This window comes from Notolepis coatsorum, assembly GCF_963971535.1.
Source record: "Notolepis coatsorum genome assembly, chromosome: 10".
NCBI lineage: Eukaryota > Metazoa > Chordata > Actinopteri > Aulopiformes > Paralepididae > Notolepis > Notolepis coatsorum.
The window spans coordinates 115,266,459-115,285,356 of record NC_140174.1 but is presented as its reverse complement, the minus strand read 5'-3'; the positions used below and the strand labels follow the sequence as shown (position 1 = coordinate 115,285,356).

General features: G+C 44.8%; 1 protein-coding gene across 4 annotated transcripts in view; it reads right to left on the bottom strand.

Annotated features, from left to right (window-relative positions):
* dmxl1 (Dmx like 1) overlaps positions 1–18,898 on the bottom strand; it is a gene marked incomplete at its 3' end in the record, with an annotated part of 327,508 nt that overhangs the window by 231,879 nt on the left and 76,731 nt on the right. For all 4 annotated transcript variants that reach the window (XM_084323717.1, XM_084323718.1, XM_084323720.1 and 1 more), the window contains exons 4-5: positions 15,480–15,558; positions 6,076–6,232 (exon numbers count right to left, since the gene is read on the bottom strand). In XM_084323717.1, coding sequence (XP_084179843.1) covers positions 6,076–6,232; positions 15,480–15,558 — 236 coding nt within the window. The remainder of the gene's footprint in view (positions 1–6,075; positions 6,233–15,479; positions 15,559–18,898) is intronic.

Here is an 18,898-nt window from a genome sequence, read left to right as displayed (position 1 = left end):
AGGGTTTCAATAGTTTAACAGAGAAGACGGGGACACACGCTCAAGACCAGGGTTTCAAGAGTTTAACAGAGAAGACGGGGACACACGCTCAAGACCAGGGTTTCAAGAGTTTAACAGAGAAGACAGGGACACACACTAAAGACCAGGGTTTCAAGAGTTTAACAGAGAAGACAGGGACACACGCTCAAGACCAGGGTTTCAAGAGTTTAACAGAGAAGACAGGGACACACGCTCAAGACCAGGGTTTCAATAGTTTAACAGAGAAGACAGGGACACACGCTCAAGACCAGGGTTTCAATAGTTTAACAGAGAAGACAGGGACACACACTAAAGACCAGGGTTTCAAGAGTTTAACAGAGAAGACAGGGACACACGCTAAAGACCAGGGTTTCAATAGTTTAACAGAAGACAGGGACACACGCTCAAGACCAGGGTTTCAAGAGTTTAACAGAGAAGACAGGGACACACGCTAAAGACCAGGGTTTCAATAGTTTAACAGAGAAGACAGGGACACACACTAAAGACCAGGGTTTCAATAGTTTAACAGAGAAGACGGGGACACACGCTCAAGACCAGGGTTTCAAGAGTTTAACAGAGAAGACGGGGACACACGCTCAAGACCAGGGTTTCAAGAGTTTAACAGAGAAGACAGGGACACACACTAAAGACCAGGGTTTCAAGAGTTTAACAGAGAAGACAGGGACACACGCTCAAGACCAGGGTTTCAAGAGTTTAACAGAGAAGACAGGGACACACGCTCAAGACCAGGGTTTCAAGAGTTTAACAGAGAAGACAGGGACACACGCTAAAGACCAGGGTTTCAATAGTTTAACAGAGAAGACAGGGACACACGCTCAAGACCAGGGTTTCAATAGTTTAACAGAGAAGACAGGGACACACACTAAAGACCAGGGTTTCAAGAGTTTAACAGAGAAGACAGGGACACACGCTAAAGACCAGGGTTTCAATAGTTTAACAGAGAAGACAGGGACACACGCTCAAGACCAGGGTTTCAAGAGTTTAACAGAGAAGACAGGGACACACGCTAAAGACCAGGGTTTCAATAGTTTAACAGAGAAGACAGGGACACACACTAAAGACCAGGGTTTCAAGAGTTTAACAGAGAAGACAGGGACACACGCTCAAGACCAGGGTTTCAAGAGTTTAACAGAGAAGACAGGGACACACGCTAAAGACCAGGGTTTCAAGAGTTTAACAGAGAAGACAGGGACACACGCTCAAGACCAGGGTTTCAAGAGTTTAACAGAGAAGACAGGGACACACGCTCAAGACCAGCGTTTCAAGAGTTTAACAGAGAAGACAGGGACACACACTAAAGACCAGGGTTTCAAGAGTTTAACAGAGAAGACAGGGACACACGCTCAAGACCAGGGTTTCAAGAGTTTAACAGAGAAGACAGGGACACACGCTCAAGACCAGGGTTTCAAGAGTTTAACAGAGAAGACAGGGACACACGCTAAAGACCAGGGTTTCAATAGTTTAACAGAGAAGACAGGGACACACGCTCAAGACCAGGGTTTCAAGAGTTTAACAGAGAAGACAGGGACACACGCTCAAGACCAGGGTTTCAAGAGTTTAACAGAGAAGACAGGGACACACGCTAAAGACCAGGGTTTCAAGAGTTTAACAGAGAAGACAGGGACACACGCTCAAGACCAGGGTTTCAAGAGTTTAACAGAGAAGACGGGGACACACGCTCAAGACCAGGGTTTCAAGAGTTTAACAGAGAAGACAGGGACACACGCTAAAGACCAGGGTTTCAAGAGTTTAACAGAGAAGACAGGGACACACGCTCAAGACCAGGGTTTCAAGAGTTTAACAGAGAAGACAGGGACACACGCTAAAGACCAGGGTTTCAAGAGTTTAACAGAGAAGACAGGGACACACGCTCAAGATCAGGGTTTCAAGAGTTTAACAGAGAAGACGGGGACACACGCTCAAGACCAGGGTTTCAATAGTTTAACAGAGAAGACAGGGACACACGCTCAAGACCAGGGTTTCAAGAGTTTAACAGAGAAGACAGGGACACACGCTCAAGACCAGGGTTTCAAGAGTTTAACAGAGAAGACGGGGACACACGCTAAAGACCAGGGTTTCAAGAGTTTAACAGAGAAGACAGGGACACACGCTAAAGACCAGGGTTTCAAGAGTTTAACAGAGAAGACAGGGACACACACTAAAGACCAGGGTTTCAAGAGTTTAGGGGGAAAAACAATTAAAGAACAAGCTAATTTGAAGTAGAATCACTATAATAATTGATTAATTGAATAGATTTACTCATTAATGACGTCATACTAAAAATATATATGTGAAATGTAGACTGGGCTGCATGGTGACATTTCTTCTAAGGAGCATCATGTGCTTGTGAATGGAAGAATTTAAAAGCACAAGAAAAGAAAATTTAGCAGTGAAAATAGAAACCAAAAGTGTCCATCTGTGGGGCGCCCCGGTGGCGCTCAGCGTAAACTACAGCGTCCTGGGTTCTAATGCGGCCCAGGACATGTGCTGCATGTCCTCCCCATCTCTCTTCTAAATGTTACTGGTCCTTTCGGACAAGTCGTGTTTTTGTAGGTTTTTATTGATTTTTGCTACCGGGCAATCCGGCAGAGCGAGAGAGAGAGGAGGAATGGGAGATAGACCGGGGAAGACATTCGGCAAAGATCACCGGGTCCGGGAGTCGAACCCAGGTGGGCCATGTTGCACCGTAGTGCTGTATGCGGTGCGCCCCTCGGGTGCCCTCCCCATCTCTCTTCTATCTCCCAAATTGCCAATAAAGCGCAAAATATGACCTAAAAAAACACATCTTAAAAAAGTGTCCATCTGTACTTTTAATCCGACACCTATGATTAGATTAGATTGTACTTTATTGTCATTATATTTGCATACAACGAGATTTGGGACTCAAGCTTAAGGTGCAGTCATAAAATCACAAGTAATAAAAGAGAAACAGAAAATCCTATACAGAAACATTCAATGCTATACAATAAGACAATGTTACAGTCCTGTACAATATACAAAATAACAACAATATACAGAATAGCAATACACAAATAACAATCACAGTGTCAGACGGTAGTGGGTGGGTATTGCACTGTGGATATTGCACATCAGGATGTTACACAGTGTGGGAGGAGGAGGGGGAAGGTGAGTTATTAGTGCATCATGTTAGAGTTCAGGATGTTACACAGTGTGGGAGGAGGAGGGGGAAGGTGAGTTATTAGTGCATCATGTTAGAGTTCAGGATGTTGCACAGTGTGGGAGGAGGAGGGGGAAGGTGAGTTATTAGTGCATCATGTTAGAGTTCAGGATGTTACACAGTGTGGGAGGAGGAGGGGGAAGGTGAGTTATTAGTGCATCATGTTAGAGTTCAGGATGTTACACAGTGTGGGAGGAGGAGGGGGAAGGTGAGTTATTAGTGCATCATGTTAGAGTTCAGGATGTTACACAGTGTGGGAGGAGGAGGGGGAAGGTGAGTTATTAGTAGGGTTGGGCACCGAAAACCGGAACATATTTGCATTTCAATAAAAAAAAAAAAAAAATACCCTAGTTACAGTACAGCAACCAAATTAAACTGTATCAAGTCAACTGACAATGTGAATAGTATGAAAAAAATTTAAGATTAAAAAAAAATATATATATATATATATATTCTCCTGCGAAATAAGCTGTTTTGACCTGCACCTCAAAGAATCGGAATCAAGAATCGTTTAGAACAGGAATCGGAACCGGAATCGTTCAAATCCAAACGATGCCCAACCCTAGTTGTAACTGAGGGGTACAATTCCCTGACTGTATTGAATAAGTATGGTATCATTAAACCACTACTGAGTTATGTACATTACTACTGGCCATACAGTACACATGTATGCGAGATGAACACCCCCACAATAACACGGCTTCACAAGAAATACTGTTTAGAAGAATATTTATTAGAAGAGCACCAAGATTATCTTACATTACTTATCAAGATTGAGAGTTGCGCTTGTAAGGCGAAGAATGTGCATGAATAGGTCAAGAGCGTAAGTCCATGGGCATATTACGCAGGAGATAATTAATACCACCTGTATCATAAGAATTATATATGGTACACTAGTAGGTCAGCTGGAGATACTAAGGGGGTTCCCTCCGGTTGTAAGCCAGCAGGGGAGAGGATTTGTCGGTAGCAAAAGTCTGGATCAACGAGGAATAAGGAGACTCCAGGTACAGGAGACAGTGCAATAATCCCTTGATCCGTAGACAAAGCAACAGCTATTCTCCGGTGTGCAGTGCCGCATGGGGGAAAGCTAGCCAGCCTCAGAGTCCTAGAGGCGGGCTCGACGGTGCTCCTCACAGGGTAAATCCCACACGGTAGTGGGTGTAGACGATTCTCTGCTCCAACAGCCACAGGACCAAAGCAATATAATCCAGCCGAAAAGGGCTCTGTAGTCGTCGGGTTAGGTTATCCAGTGTACATATCCACACGGTTCTCGTCTAGGGCTCCTCGGATGACGGCACAAGGTTAGGCCGCCCAGCCTGGATAAGCACACTAGCTCGGTACGATGAAACGTTGGTAATGCTGGTCACTGTAGAACGGTAGCCGCACGATACACTATACATAATAGACTATTACTTAATAATAGAATAGGTCGAACTCGACGATACAGCGTTAAACTCTGACACTTCAGCTATCAATTCGCACGCGGTCTCAAGGCTCTATTTCGGGGCAAAACGGGCCCACTTCACAGCACGTTGTATCGTGGTGTGAGGCTTCAACTTATTGGTTAACACTACTGCTGTATCCACCTGCAACGTATTTATACGTAAGGTGAACAATCTAGTACCAGCCTTATTTCTGTCTCGTATTCCTGCGCAGAACCGGGCATGTCCAGGCATGTCTTAGCGGTGACTTTGAACTAGACATTGGGGGGTATGGCCGTGGCGCCTAGGGGATCGCTGTCCAATAGGAGAACGAATATTATGGTCTGGCCTGTACTAGGTAAAGGGATATTCCGTGTATATGTACAAAGAATATACAAGGGATATCAGACGATATACAAATACTATACAATATATCTCAAGTAATAAATATATATATTCGGTTTAATCTGACCCTTCGTAACACTAGTTATTAGTGCATGTTAAGAGTTCAGGGTGGTGGTGGCTCTGGGGAAGAAACTGTCTCTGAGCCTATGGGCAACCGACTAGATAGCAGGGAGTGTGTTTTGAAATGGTTAGTACAGCAGACACTACCTGGTTGATAAGAACGGTTTGATTAATGACTAGATTAACAGAACACAGCGATGAACAGTGACAGAGATATCGTGATGATGATGATATCAACGTTCTGGATGTTCTAGAGGGGAGGCAGTATAGAGGGTCCATTCTGAACCGGGTTCTGGGTCATGGCCCGGTTACAATAGCCCTGGTGAGCTTGTATTCTGGTATCGACAAACCCGGCTAAAGAAGGAATGGGTTAAGAAGATATCATACAGGTTACTGTGCCGCGTGCTAGCTTAAAAACATGCGTCTTCATCTTAGCCTTTTACACTGCCAATTTGCACTCTGGTTGGATGGCAAACTTATTTTTGTTGTACTGTGCTGAATGATGACAATATAATCTAATATCATGTACAGCAAAGATATTCTTTCCACCCCTATGCAAATATTAATGACCCATTACAATATATTCCGCACAGCAGAGACCCTTCATCTCCACTGCATTTAAAGAACACCTCCAACGCTTCGTTGACAAGTTACATTACCAATTACTAAATATATTAAAGCTATTGTATTCCTATATTTATAAAAATATATAGATGTGTTGTTCTTGTAAAGCCAAAGTCCCAAAATCAGAACTATCCCTTTAACTGGGTTAATGTAGCCAGATTACAAGATAAGATATTCCTTTATTGATCTTCTTGGTGGAATTCATAACAGACGCCCAAATGTCCATTCTAAATATAGGGACATAAAACCTAGTCCTTGTGACCCCAGGGGAGGAGAGGTCAAGCCCTGCGACCCCAGGGGAGGAGAGGTCAAGCCCTGCGACCCCAGGGGAAACCATCTTCTTCTTACCTGCATTGCCAGATGCACCTCCAGGCAAACCGAGAGTCTGCTATAGTCATCCCTGTCTGCTTCCCCTCCTCTTCCGCCTCTTCCTCCTCCTCTTCCTCAACGAAGACACTGTTTGACCACAGCTGGAGACAGCTGGAGCCCGTCAGGAGATGGCTTCCTGAGACGACACACAGAGACACCAACACTTTAGAGGATGATTCATAATAATAATAATAATAATAATAATAATAATAATAATAATAATAATAATTGGGGGCCAAGCAGCGAAGCTGCGTAAGCAGGGCACGAAATTGGAGCCCGCCACCCGCCATTGGTGGGCAGATTTTAGGTTTGGCGAGTGACACTGAGAGGTATGTCCGCCACATGGCGGGTAGGGATGGGGATCGAAAACCGGTTCCCGTTGGGAGCCGATTCCCAATTGTCTAATTCCTGGAATCGCATGCCTCCGTGACTATAGATTCCTCTTATCGATGCCAGGTTTTTCCTACAGTTGCGCATAACGTTAGTGCCACGCATGTAGCCATGGCAGACTATTTGATTCCTTAAGGGCTCGAAATTGCCTGAGTTTTGGTCATATGCTCCCGAAATGCTCCCGCTGTTTGGCTGCTTCTATGTGCAGTGAAAACGACTCCAATGTTTTAGAACCTAGTCATTGATTTAATTCAGCGTAACCTAAGATTAGCCATGGAGCTAACGCTAGCTAATCAAGCTCACAGAGAGAGATAACAGCCGACAGCAGGTAGTACAGGTACAAATAAAATAAAAAAAGGGTGTGGGGCTGTTGTGTAAACCTTGTACTCTTTAGTTCACATATAATAAGAGACGGAGAGCGTGTGATCACGTTGACTGTTTGTTTACTAGTAAGTCAGGAAGTACCACGCAACATACAAACATGTCCGTGTAGCAACACAAGCCAATACCTTACAGGGGCCCGGGGGCGTGTAGCTTTATGCCAAGCAAGCAGTGCAAAAATTTAACGTAGTGGCATGCAGTAATGCGCCTTTCATTTTCCGCCGCCCAGCGCCCAGGTCGCGCGGAAATAGGCTGTCTATTGCCATTCTCTTTGACAAACTCTAACCTTAACCAGCTCCTTAACAACGCCTAAACTTAACCGTTCTAACCTTAACCAACTCCGAAACCATGCCTAACCTTAACCATAGAAATTATATTGCCATTCTCTTTGACAAACTCTAACCTTAACCAGCTCCTTAACAGCGCCTAAACTTAACCGTTCTAACCTTAACCAACTCCGAAACAATGCCTAACCTTAACCTTAACCTTAACCATGCCTAACCTTAACCGGCGAAATAACCTTAACCGGCGAAATAATACACGTTAAAAAAAAATCACGTTAAAAAATATTTTCGATGGGATTCGAACTCGCCAGCAAACAAGCCATAGGATCCACAGCCATGTGTCGTTGCCAATTGAGCTATTGGTAGATACTGAATAAGGGGCGGTGACTTATATATATTGAGCTCCGCTCAAGGCGGGATCTCATGCGCATGCGCGGGCACCTCGCGCGAGCACGCCGGCGCACGCACGCACCTGAGCGAGCACGCCGCCGCCGGTGCACGCACGGTAGCATTTGTCTGAAAAGAAGGGCGCTTTACCGCACTAGCGTGCGGTGACGAATGCGGAAGCATTTTTGCACTGCTTGCTTGGCATTAACGTACAGGCGGCCCGGGGAGGGAGCGGGTTGTGTGCGTGTGTGTGCGTGTGCGTGTGCGTGTGCGGAAAAGACCAGATGACATGAGTTTGATAGTATTTACTGAGGATTGCCACATAATGTTGATATTTAAATGTTAAAAAAATAATACAAAATAAATGTACATGATCATACAACATAAAACAATTGTTGTAGGAACGGTTTGGGAGGGGGAGGTAGGGAGGGGTTTTAGATTGTGTGTCGTCAGGGGTGTACAGTGCGACATATATCTCGCACGTGCTACAGCAACAGCTGTCTGTGCGATGGATGGATTTACTTCAGTAGCACTGGTGCGATAGGGATTCGGTTCATATAGATACTCTTATTTTGAAAATCCTGTAGCGGGTCTCATTTCTGCCCACGCGCAGCTCCAGCTAGGCTCCGAAAGCTAGCAACGTTCAGGTGCATATGATACTCTTATTTTGAAAAAACTCTTGTGACAACTCGACGAGTCGTATCCGCCCTATCCGTGCTTCTGCTAGAAGAGCAGCGCGTTGGTCGGTTGGTGCACGTTAACACAGCAGTGCGCCTACACGTCCCGAAATAAGTCCGTGGTGTTTTTTCTTTCTCGCAACGGGTCAAATGCATCTACATGCTTTGCACCGTCGCCATTCCTTTATGCGCACATCGCCCGAAATTAACGTTTATGTACCATTACAATCACTACAACGTTAGCAAGCTAACAAGCTAATCCTGATCAGAGGGCGCAGAGCCAGCAGACACAGTGTGGAAAGGGAAATGGGGGGCACTCTCTCCCCTTCCCTGTGTGTGTGTGTGCGTGCGTGCGTTTGGAAAGACGATGAAGTCACTAGTCAGGACTCAGGACAGGAGTATATTATAGTAAACTGAGGATGGACAGATAATGATGATATTCAAATACAAGTTTCGAGAGGAGTGGAAGTTTGAAGACAGACTAGACTACAATATGATGCGGGGGTGGTGAGTTGAAACAGTGTGTGTGAATGAATGAAAACTTTATTTAACAGATTGCAGAATGGGTACAGTACGGCTCAATACAACCAATTGTTAAGGGGATGCAGACCAGAGAAAGACGTTTGTCTTGTTTACATCAGGGTCCCCCATTGTGTGTGTGTGTGTGTGTGTGTCCCAACCGACCCCACTTCTATGTTTCAATAAATTATTTGCATTTAAAACTATTAACGCTGACTCATTCCTTCAGTCCACTCAAAATTATGCTAATATTCCTTATGTTGTTTATGATATTAATTTAAAATAGCATATGAGAGTATCATAGTAATAATAACACATGGCGATATACTAAATGACAGCCAAACATGGCACTGCAACTAAATAACACAAATACAATAGGCACATTTGTGACTGTTACAAATATAACACGTTTTATACTTGTGCTACAAGATTTTGGCCTGTGCTACAAAACTATCAACCTCTGTAGCACCAGTGCTATGTGCAAAAAAAGTTTACGTACAGCCCTGGTGTTGTGCAGTTTAGACTTCAGAGAGAGAGAGAGAGAGTACAAATTTAACTCTGGCCTCTTTAAGTGTGTATTCTTCAACGTAATAGCTTATCTACTTGAAATGTACTGAAAAAGAATTATATATGTGACACAAAAATGCGTATTTTTTTTGGCCGGTAAGAAATATGCTTGCCGGGTAGAATTTTTCCATCTACCCACCACTGGCCGGTGAGTCAAAAAGTTAATTTCGTGCCCTGTGCGTAAGCCACCATGAGGGATTGTACCGTTTGTTCTTAATCTTCTTATTCTTCTGCCATTGGAGTCTATGGCAGCCCATAGAACCGTATGGGAGAAAGTTATGAACATTTACAAGACTGATTCGGGACAGTCCACTGACCCCCGTCACCAAGTCACATGTCCCCAGCTCCAACACTCTAGCGCCACCAACGTGTCAAAGCTGGAGGTGCATTTATGCACACAACTTTTGAAGCGTAAATCAGATTTTCAAAAACAAGGTACCGTTGTAATCATTGGCTCAAGCCGAGTTCAACATCATTTGGCGCCATATTGGATTTGACGCCATTTTGCATTTTGTGAAAAACACTTCAAATGCTACTCCTCCTACAGATTTCCCCCAATCTGCACGAAACGTGGTACACATAATCTGTAGACCAATGTCTACACAGGTATGCCTTTTGTTTTTCCAATGCATTCGCTTTTGACAGCCAATTGAATTTGGTGACAAAGCCGCCAAACAGGAAATTGAGTCATGTCTCAGAAATGCTTTAACCTGTTCCACCCCAGCCAAATTTCTCGAAAATAGTAAAATGGAAGATTGCTCCAGTTCTACAAGGACCATTTGCACGTTCTTGGTATCTAGGAACATCTATGGAACTCAGGGAATGTATTCCCAGTGTTATAAATATTGTGTCTGGTAATATGCTATGAGTAAATTGTGATGAACCAAAGAAGAAATATAGATTTACATCCTCGCCTGTTTTTCCCCCATGTTTGACAGTGAATAACACCATGCTAACAATGTCCAAACCTGAAAGGATGCCACTGAGCTCATTCAGCAACTTCTTGACAACAACTGTACCAAAAGGCTAAGCAATTGAACAAAGGACATAGCTTCCAGAGCAGTTCTAATAGGTGTAGTACCAGGCGGACACTCAAAGGACACCTGGGATACCCAAAAAGTGCCCAAAATGTGCCAAATGGGTTTCAATGGAATTTGGCTGGAAAAAAACACTTATGATCACTACAGGAGGTTATTGCCACATAATGCAGACTTTGAGTATGACATGTACCCTGTGCATCATCATATTCTACCATTGTGCACAGTATAAAATCAATAAAAAACAACACATTTGTATAGTTTTGCCTCCAAATGGGGTTGTTTATTATAAATCTGTAAAATCTGTAAAAATTAAAATAGTAAAAGTCTGGGTGCATCACCTCTGCTTGCCAAATGTATGAAAACACAAAAATACAAAGATAAAATGCTAAACAAAGTGCAAATAATGCAATAAAATGGTAACTTCAGGGATAGGTTTCAGTAAAGTCTGGGTGCATCACCTCTGCTTGCCAAATGTACGAAAACACAAAAATAAAGATAAAATGCTAAACAAAGTGCAAATAATGCAATAAAATTGTAACTTCAGGGATAGGTTTCAGTAAAGTCTGGGTGCATCACCTCTGCTTGGCAAATGTACGAAAACACAAAAATACAAAGATAAAATGCTAAACAAAGTGCAAATAATGCAATAAAAAATGTAACAAAAAGCCTACTATATACAATAGGGGTCTTTACAAGTGGATTATTAATTTCAATATAGAATATTCGTTGACAGCCCTACAAGTACAATTAGTTACTGCACACTACATCACCCCTGAGTGGAGCCTCTCGTGGTACTCCAAGAAACAGTTCCTGGTTGATGTGAAGCACAATGCAACCTTGCAGTTGGTGCAGGAGACAGGGGTCTTGATCACCATGGTCTTTAATTTCCCCTGTTCCTTAGCCTTCTCCATACAGAGCACGCACCTCCTGCGGCCAGTCGTGGCATCTTCCCCCAAGTACACAGGCATACAGCCGAGGGGGGAGCGGGGGGTAGCAGCAGTAACCACAGCCCTGGCCTCGCCAACAAACTCCTCCATCAGAGTCTCCCTGAACCGCTTCTGAGTCAGGGGAGTCTCACCTGCACTTTTGAGCAACTGCTTGTGCAGGAGGAAGGAGTTGACAATGGCAATGTCCAAGAAATGGTAGAAGAAGGTCTTATACCATCGCATGGTCTTGCCACGTACCGAATAGTACTGGATCAGGGCATCCGACAGGTCCACCCCTCCCATGTGTATGTTGTAGTCCTTGATGGCGTCCGGAATAGGGAGCATAGCCACACCCCACACTCCATCCGCTCCATTCACCCTCCTCGCTGCAGTGGCCTGGCTGTAGGCTCTGTGAATAGTGCTGCACACGCTCACCACCTTAGTGTCCATCCACCTGGCAAAGAGGAGGTTGCCCTTCCTCATCCACCTCATGTCTCCCCTCGTAGGCTTGCGCTGCAGGTCATTGACCCTGGTTCGGGGAAATCCTAGCCTGTCCGCACGGACAGTTCCACAAGCCATTGTATGATTGGCTGCTAATTTCTTGAAAAGCAGGGGGCTTGTGTAGAAATTATCAACATACAAGTGGTAGCCTTTACCAAGATGGTCAAAGTTCATTAGATCCATTACGGAGGTGACGCTGAGACCAAGTTCTCCCTTCTTCTTGGCTACAAGATCTTTCCCTTGATAGATAAAGAAGTTGAAAGTGTAGCCAGTGCTGGAGTCACACAATACATAAAGTTTGTAACCATATTTGGTCGGCTTGTCTTTCATGTATTGTCTGAATCCAATTCTGGCTTTACTGGCAACCATCCTTTCATCAATGCTAATCTCCCGGTATGGCTGGAAATGTGCATTACAGGCATTCACAATCTGGTCGTACATTGGCCTGATTTTGAATAGCTTGTCATACCCGGGAGTGCCTTTTTTTCTTTCATTCTCTTCATCTTCTGTAATATCAGAGAGATGAAGAGACCAGAAGATGGTCTCAAATCTTTGCCGGGTCATGCTGCTCCTGGGGAATGGTATATTATATGGCCACCTCGTCCTCCAAAGGTCAGCCCTTGTATGAACCTGTAATAGGCCAGAAAAGAGGATGATCGACAGAAAAACATAGAAGCTGTCAACCGTGAGGGTTTTCCACTTGTACTTTTTGCCCCCTGCTGCCACTTGTCGTTCTGCGTTGGCGTTAGTGTTTCTGATCAGTGTGTTCACAAGCGTAGAGCTGAAGAACAGCTTGAAGAGGCTGAGAGGAGACCAGGCTACAGTGGTGTCGATCCTGGGGCCAGGTGGGTGTTTAGGTGCAAACTGTGGCCTTGGATATTCCACACCCGGCTCTTCCTTGTTACACCACCTCTCCTCCTCAGCATCTCCAGTAGCCAACAGAGACTGCCCACGACCACGACCGCGTCCACGACCGCGTCCACGACCGCGTCCACGACCCCTCTTTGGCGGTGGTTGGGTGGGGGAAGAGGGATCACTGGCTTGACTAGATGACCTGCGCTCCAATGAAGTAGGCAGCATGTACCCATCATCGTCTTCTTCAAGCTCACTATCATATGGAAACAGAGTGATACATTTGATTAAAATAGTCATTGCACAACACAGGTAGTTAGCAGGAGTAAAATGTAACTTGAACTAAACATATACAGTAATTACAGGTATGTAAACAATGTATTGTATTATAGTTGAGACCAAGTTGCACACCTTGAAAATGCTGATTGCTCGGGGGTCGGCCTGCGTGCAGATCGAGTAGTAGGTGGTCGTCTGGAGGGGGAGGGGGTGGGGGCGGTGCCCGAGGTGTGCCTTTGTGCTGCTGGCCCAGACGATGTAGAGGGGATCATCATCTCGCCGTCAGAATCACTATAATGCAGATATAATTTTATTCTTAGTTTTACTGTATGAAGCAATTATCAGGGATCAATAAAGGAATATATTATCTTACTGTATACAGGACAGAACATTTCACTGTACAGTACATTTATGTGACAAATAAAATGTACTTGAACTAAACATATACAGTAATTACAGGTATGTAAACAATGTATTGTATTATAGTTGACTTGACAGTGAGACCAAGTTCCACACTAAAGGAATATATTATCTTACTGTATACAGTACATAGATCAAGTTGCATACAGTACCTTGAGCTTGGGGGAGGGGGGGGCAGTTGTGGCCTTTGTCCACCTTCTACTCTGCTCTTCCTCTTCAGAATCACTATAACAAAAATACAATAATGATGTAATATGATGTAATCAATATGATGTAATCAATATGATGTAATAAACACAAAGTATATTATATGATCAAAATAAAGAATTACTTACATCTCATCTTCAGAGGCAGAATTATCTGTGGTGTCTCCAGAATCGATCACTTCAGTATCAGAAACTCTCATAATCTCCTCCAAAACCTCCTCCATTGTCTTGTATATCTTCCTAGACATTTTTAAATGTCAAATAACACTACTAAAAGCACTAAAACGTAAGTTGTACTGCTGTTATAGCGTGTTGATGGGTATTCGACTATCCGTGCGTCTCCGTGCGTCGCAGAGGTAAAATTCAAATGGCTCTCGAATGTTTGCGCAGGGACATTCTATCACCTTGCTTGATCCAAAACACGTCAAGTCAGATATCGTTTGAAAGGCCGCGATACAACGAACACGACTACAGTCTGCAATCGAGCTGTTGTAACACCTCCCGGCCAGCAGATGGCAACAGAGTAGCGTGTGTGCACTTTAGTTTTTCAGACGAGTCAACAGCATTTGGATAACTGCTCTCACGTTTCATATCGGATTTACTCGTGGATGGGCTCAAACGAACGACAGAAAGGTAAGGAATCAATTAAACATTGCATTTGATGACAACCGCCGTGTTGTTTGTTCCGAAATTGAGATATAAACACGTATTGTCACTCTTTCGGTTGGACTAATGAAAGCCATTGTTTGGTTTGAGCAATGGATGGTGTGCCCTGGGAACTGTAGTTCTCTTTACTTCTTGTGTCATTCGAAAGCCCTGAGTCTCCCGGTCATTAGGACTACACACTCATGGTATCTTTCCCCTCGGTTCTTAATGTAAACACCAGTTTTGTGATGTGATACGCAACTTTTTTAATAAGCTCATATTTAACTAATGTCATGGAAAATCATTGCTAAACAAACGTATTGCACTAAATATACACTTTGACTGTTGTTTTTGACATGTTTAGGGTCTTAACTCAAAAAGACAAAAAAAAAAAAAAACACAAAATGAATTCATACAGTTTTTGAGAGATTTATTTATGATGTGTCATAAAGGGGTCGGTACCGTCCCCGTGGGGTGGAACAGGTTAATGTTATCAAAAACACATTTGGCTGACTGTTTAGGGACCCTCACGTGATCTCTGTCACCAAGTGGCATGTTGACAACTCGTGCCACCAACGTGTCAAAGTTGGAGTCGCATTTATGCCTGTAACTTTTAAGAATTTTTTAAGAATTCTTGTAGCAATGGATTCCCTGACTCATGCAGAGTTTAATTATTATTCTTATTTTTGGATCATTTCAATTTTAAAGTGGAGAGAACTGCATTTTGGAAATATTTCACACATTTTCTAAACTGCCATCCCTCTTCCAATTTTCACAACTCGTATACCTAGTATATATAAAAACGTTGACATGACTCTTGGGATTTGTAAAATCTAAAAATAAACTAAGCAAACCTCCCTCTCAGGGCAAGCCTCCCTCTCAACCTCCTTCTCAGGGCAAACCTCCTTCTCAGGGCAAACCTCCCTCTCAACCTCCTTCTCAGGGCAAGCCTCCCTCTCAACCTCCTTCTCAGGGCAAACCTCCTTCTCAGGGCAAACCTCCCTCTCAACCTCCTTCTCAGGGCAAACCTCCCTCTCAACCTCCTTCTCAGGGCAAACCCCCTCTCGGGGCGCAGTTCCCTCTCAGGGCAAACCCCCCTCTCAGGGCAGACCCCCCCCTCTCAGGGCAAACCTCCCTCTCAGGGCAAACCCCCTCTCAGGACAAACCCCCCTTTCAGGGCAAACCCCCCTCTCAGGGCAGACCCCCCCTCTCAGGGCAAACCTCCCTCTCAGGGCAAACCCCCTCTCAGGGAACCCCCCCCCCCCCCTCTCAGGGCGCAGTTCCAGTGTGCTGACGGGCGGTGGAGCATTACCTGTGGGGTGCCAGGAGAGATTCCGGACGATGGACTGCAAGACAAACTGTCCGCTCTTCTGCCATTGGTAGTTCAGCTTCTGTACACACAGGAAAAAGGAAGAAGTACAACATTATGATTGGTCGAATGGAAGCAGGAGCGGTCTGGAGGAAGATCAGGAGGTTCTACAGGATGACCCACAGCAGCTCTCACAGGAATCACTTTTTTTTTTTGATCCACTTTTTCTCCCATTTTTCCATATTTTCTCCCATCCCAATTTCGTATCATCCAATTCAACCCTCCCCTGTCACGAACGCTGTTTCTTGCCTCCCACAAGCCGGCTGCAATGTGGACTAAGTCATACATAGCACAAGTCCCCTCCGGTACTTGAGGTAACAGCAGTCGCATCTTTTCACCTGCGCAGCTCGATCTCTCAGTGTCGAGGAGTAACGCGTGGGAGGCTCACGCTGCCCCCGACACTTCCTGATTCTACTGCGCAGGCGCACCAACCGACTTGTAGGAGTTGCTTGTTCACAACGTTTGATCCCCACCCTTCAGTTTTCCCTCCCCGTAATACGGCCAATGTGTATTACTGCGGACGACCAGCCAAACTGAAAAACAATGTGGAGAGCTGGATTCGAACACGCGAATCCTAGCGTCTCCACACTGGTGGCGAGTGCCTTGCCCACTACACCACCTAGCCGCCTCAGCTCTCACAGGAATCACATGAGACCAGGCTATCAGGGAGAGACAAGGATATCAGGGAGAGACCAGTAAGGGCTTTATTGTGCACAAGTTGGAGGGTTGCTGTCAACAGCACAACACAGTAATGTCTTGAAGGAAAAAAATATCATAAAAGATAATAGGGCTGCTTGATTATGGCAAAAAATTATAAATCAAGATGAATTTGATTGCTATTGAAATCACGGTCATTAACACTTTCAGCGCCAAAAACGTAATATTACGTTTTTAGATAGTTTTATTTTTTTCGATTTTAATATCCTATACACTCTCACGGACCTCTGTGTTAACATTGGAACTCCTTCTGAGACCTTGAGAGTGCAAGTGTGTTGCATCTTATATGATTCGGGTGGATAATTTAGACCCAAGCAAGTGAAACGGTTCAGTCGAGCACCTTGGAACGCTTTCAGCACACTTGATGCATATTTTGTGCCATTTCATGTCAGGGACCCGATGGATCAATACTGGAAATCGCGAACAGACAATTGGAATATTCATTTTGGGATACCTCCTAAGGTAAGGACTATATGACATCAATCCTACTTTCACATCGATCGCAACGATCAACGTATGTAGTATTCAAAACGTAAAATTCACATAGCGCTCCATAACTCAGCTTTTCAGGTATTAGCCCGGATCACTCTGAAACTATAATAATAATAATAATAATACTTCGTTTTATATAGCGCCTTTCAGAGGACCCAAGGTCGCTTTACATAAGGGGGGGGGGGGGGGGGGGGGGGGAGATAACAAGTCAACAAACATAGTGGACAGACACAACACATACATATAAAGTGAGAAAGTTAGGGGTTGAAGGCCAGGTTGAAGAGGTGGGTTTTGAGCAGTTTTTTAAATGAGTCCAGAGTTGGGGTGGTGCGGAGTTCTGCGGGGAGGGAGTTCCAGAGGGTGGGAGCTGCCACACTGAAAGCTCTGTCCCCGAACGTCCGCAGTCTGGTTCGGGGGATGGAGAGCTGACCAGTGTCCGTGGATCGCAGGGACCGTGACTGAGTGTAGGGGTGGAGGAGGTCAGTGAGGTACTGAGGTGCCAGGGCGTGAAGGGATTTGTAGGTGAGCAGGAGGGTTTTGTAGGTGATGCAGGATTTGATGGGGAGCCAGTGGAGCTGGATGAGGATGGGGGTGATGTGCTGCCAGGGTTTGGTGCGGGTTAGAACCCTGGCAGCTGAATTTTGAACATACTGGAGCCTGTCCAGGGTTTTGCTTGGGACCCCGGACAGGACCCCGTTGCAGTAGTCCAGGCGGGAGGTGACGAAGGCGTGGATGAGGGTCTCAGCTGTGGTGTCGGAAAGTGATGGTCGGAGTCTGGAAATGTTTCGGAGGTGAAAGAAGGCGGATTTGGTGAGGGAATTTACATGGGATTGATAGGAAAGGGTGGAGTCCAGGATAACGCCCAGGTTGCGGACCTATACAATATTCACCACAATATTCACCACGGATAACACGCAAACATCGTGGCGCACAGTGAAAATGCCTATCTTTTAGCATGGCCCACTGACTACAGGATGAGGATAATAGCTGGCGCTCAAAGTGTTGAGTCAGGAACAAGTCTTAGAGCCAGCGAGCCACACGGTGGAAACAGTTCTCTGCTATATCAAGTTGCATTTTGGACTTGGACAGTATTATAGGCCGCTCCCTACACGACTATGATTGGTTTGAGGAATGCAAACAACCCAGTTTGCAATAACATTGTATTCCCCAGCGTGCAATGATAACGTCTCTCTCTCCTGTGCTAATGTAGCGTGTGTGGAGAGAGAGGAGAGAGAGACAGAGAGAGACGCACAGAGAGAGTGCAACATTAAATGGTAAATGGATGCTAAATTATATAAAACGTTTTTATTAGTGCTGTCAATCGATTAAAATATCGATTAGTTAACTCGCGATTAATCGCAAATTTATCGTTTTTTCCTTTTTTTTTTAACCTTAAACAGATATTTTTCAAGTTTTAATACTCTTATCAACATGAGTCAACAAATGCTTGCTTTATGCAGCCATTTAACACAAAAGGATGACCCTCATGCATTGCAAATTTGCATAAAATTCTAAACAGTGATGCACAAAATAACTTAAGAAAATAATAATTTAAAACAATGAATAAAGTGTGCATGAAATAATAGGGGAAAGAAAACGTTAGGAACTTGTTACATTCACCCACACAAGGGCTGAGTAATCACACACCTCTCTCTCACACACACTCTTTCCCAGCTCTCTTTCTCTCTTTCCCAGCTCTCTTTCTCTCTTTCCCAGCTCTCTTTCTCTCTTTCTCTCTTGCCCCTTCCTCATATCTCTCTCTCTCTCAGCTCTCTTTCTCTCTTGCCCCTTCCTCATCTCTCTCACCCCCCCCCCTCTCGCTCTCACACACTCGCCCAGCTCTCTTTCTCTCTTGGCCCTTCCTCATCTCTCTCACCCCCCCCTCTCTCACACTCTCCCAGCTCTTTCTCTCTTGCCCCTTCCTCATCTCTCTCACCCCCCCCCCTCTCACACTCTCTCCCAGCTCTCTTTCTCTCTTGCCCCTTCCTCATCTCTCTCACCCCCCCCTCTCTCACTCTCTCCCAGCTCTTTCTCTCTTGCCCCTTCCTCATCTCTCACCCCCCCTCTCACTCTCCCAGCTCTCTCTTGCCCCTTCCTCATCTCTCTCACCCCCCCCTCTCTCTCTCTCTCTCTCTCTCTCTCCCAGCTCTATC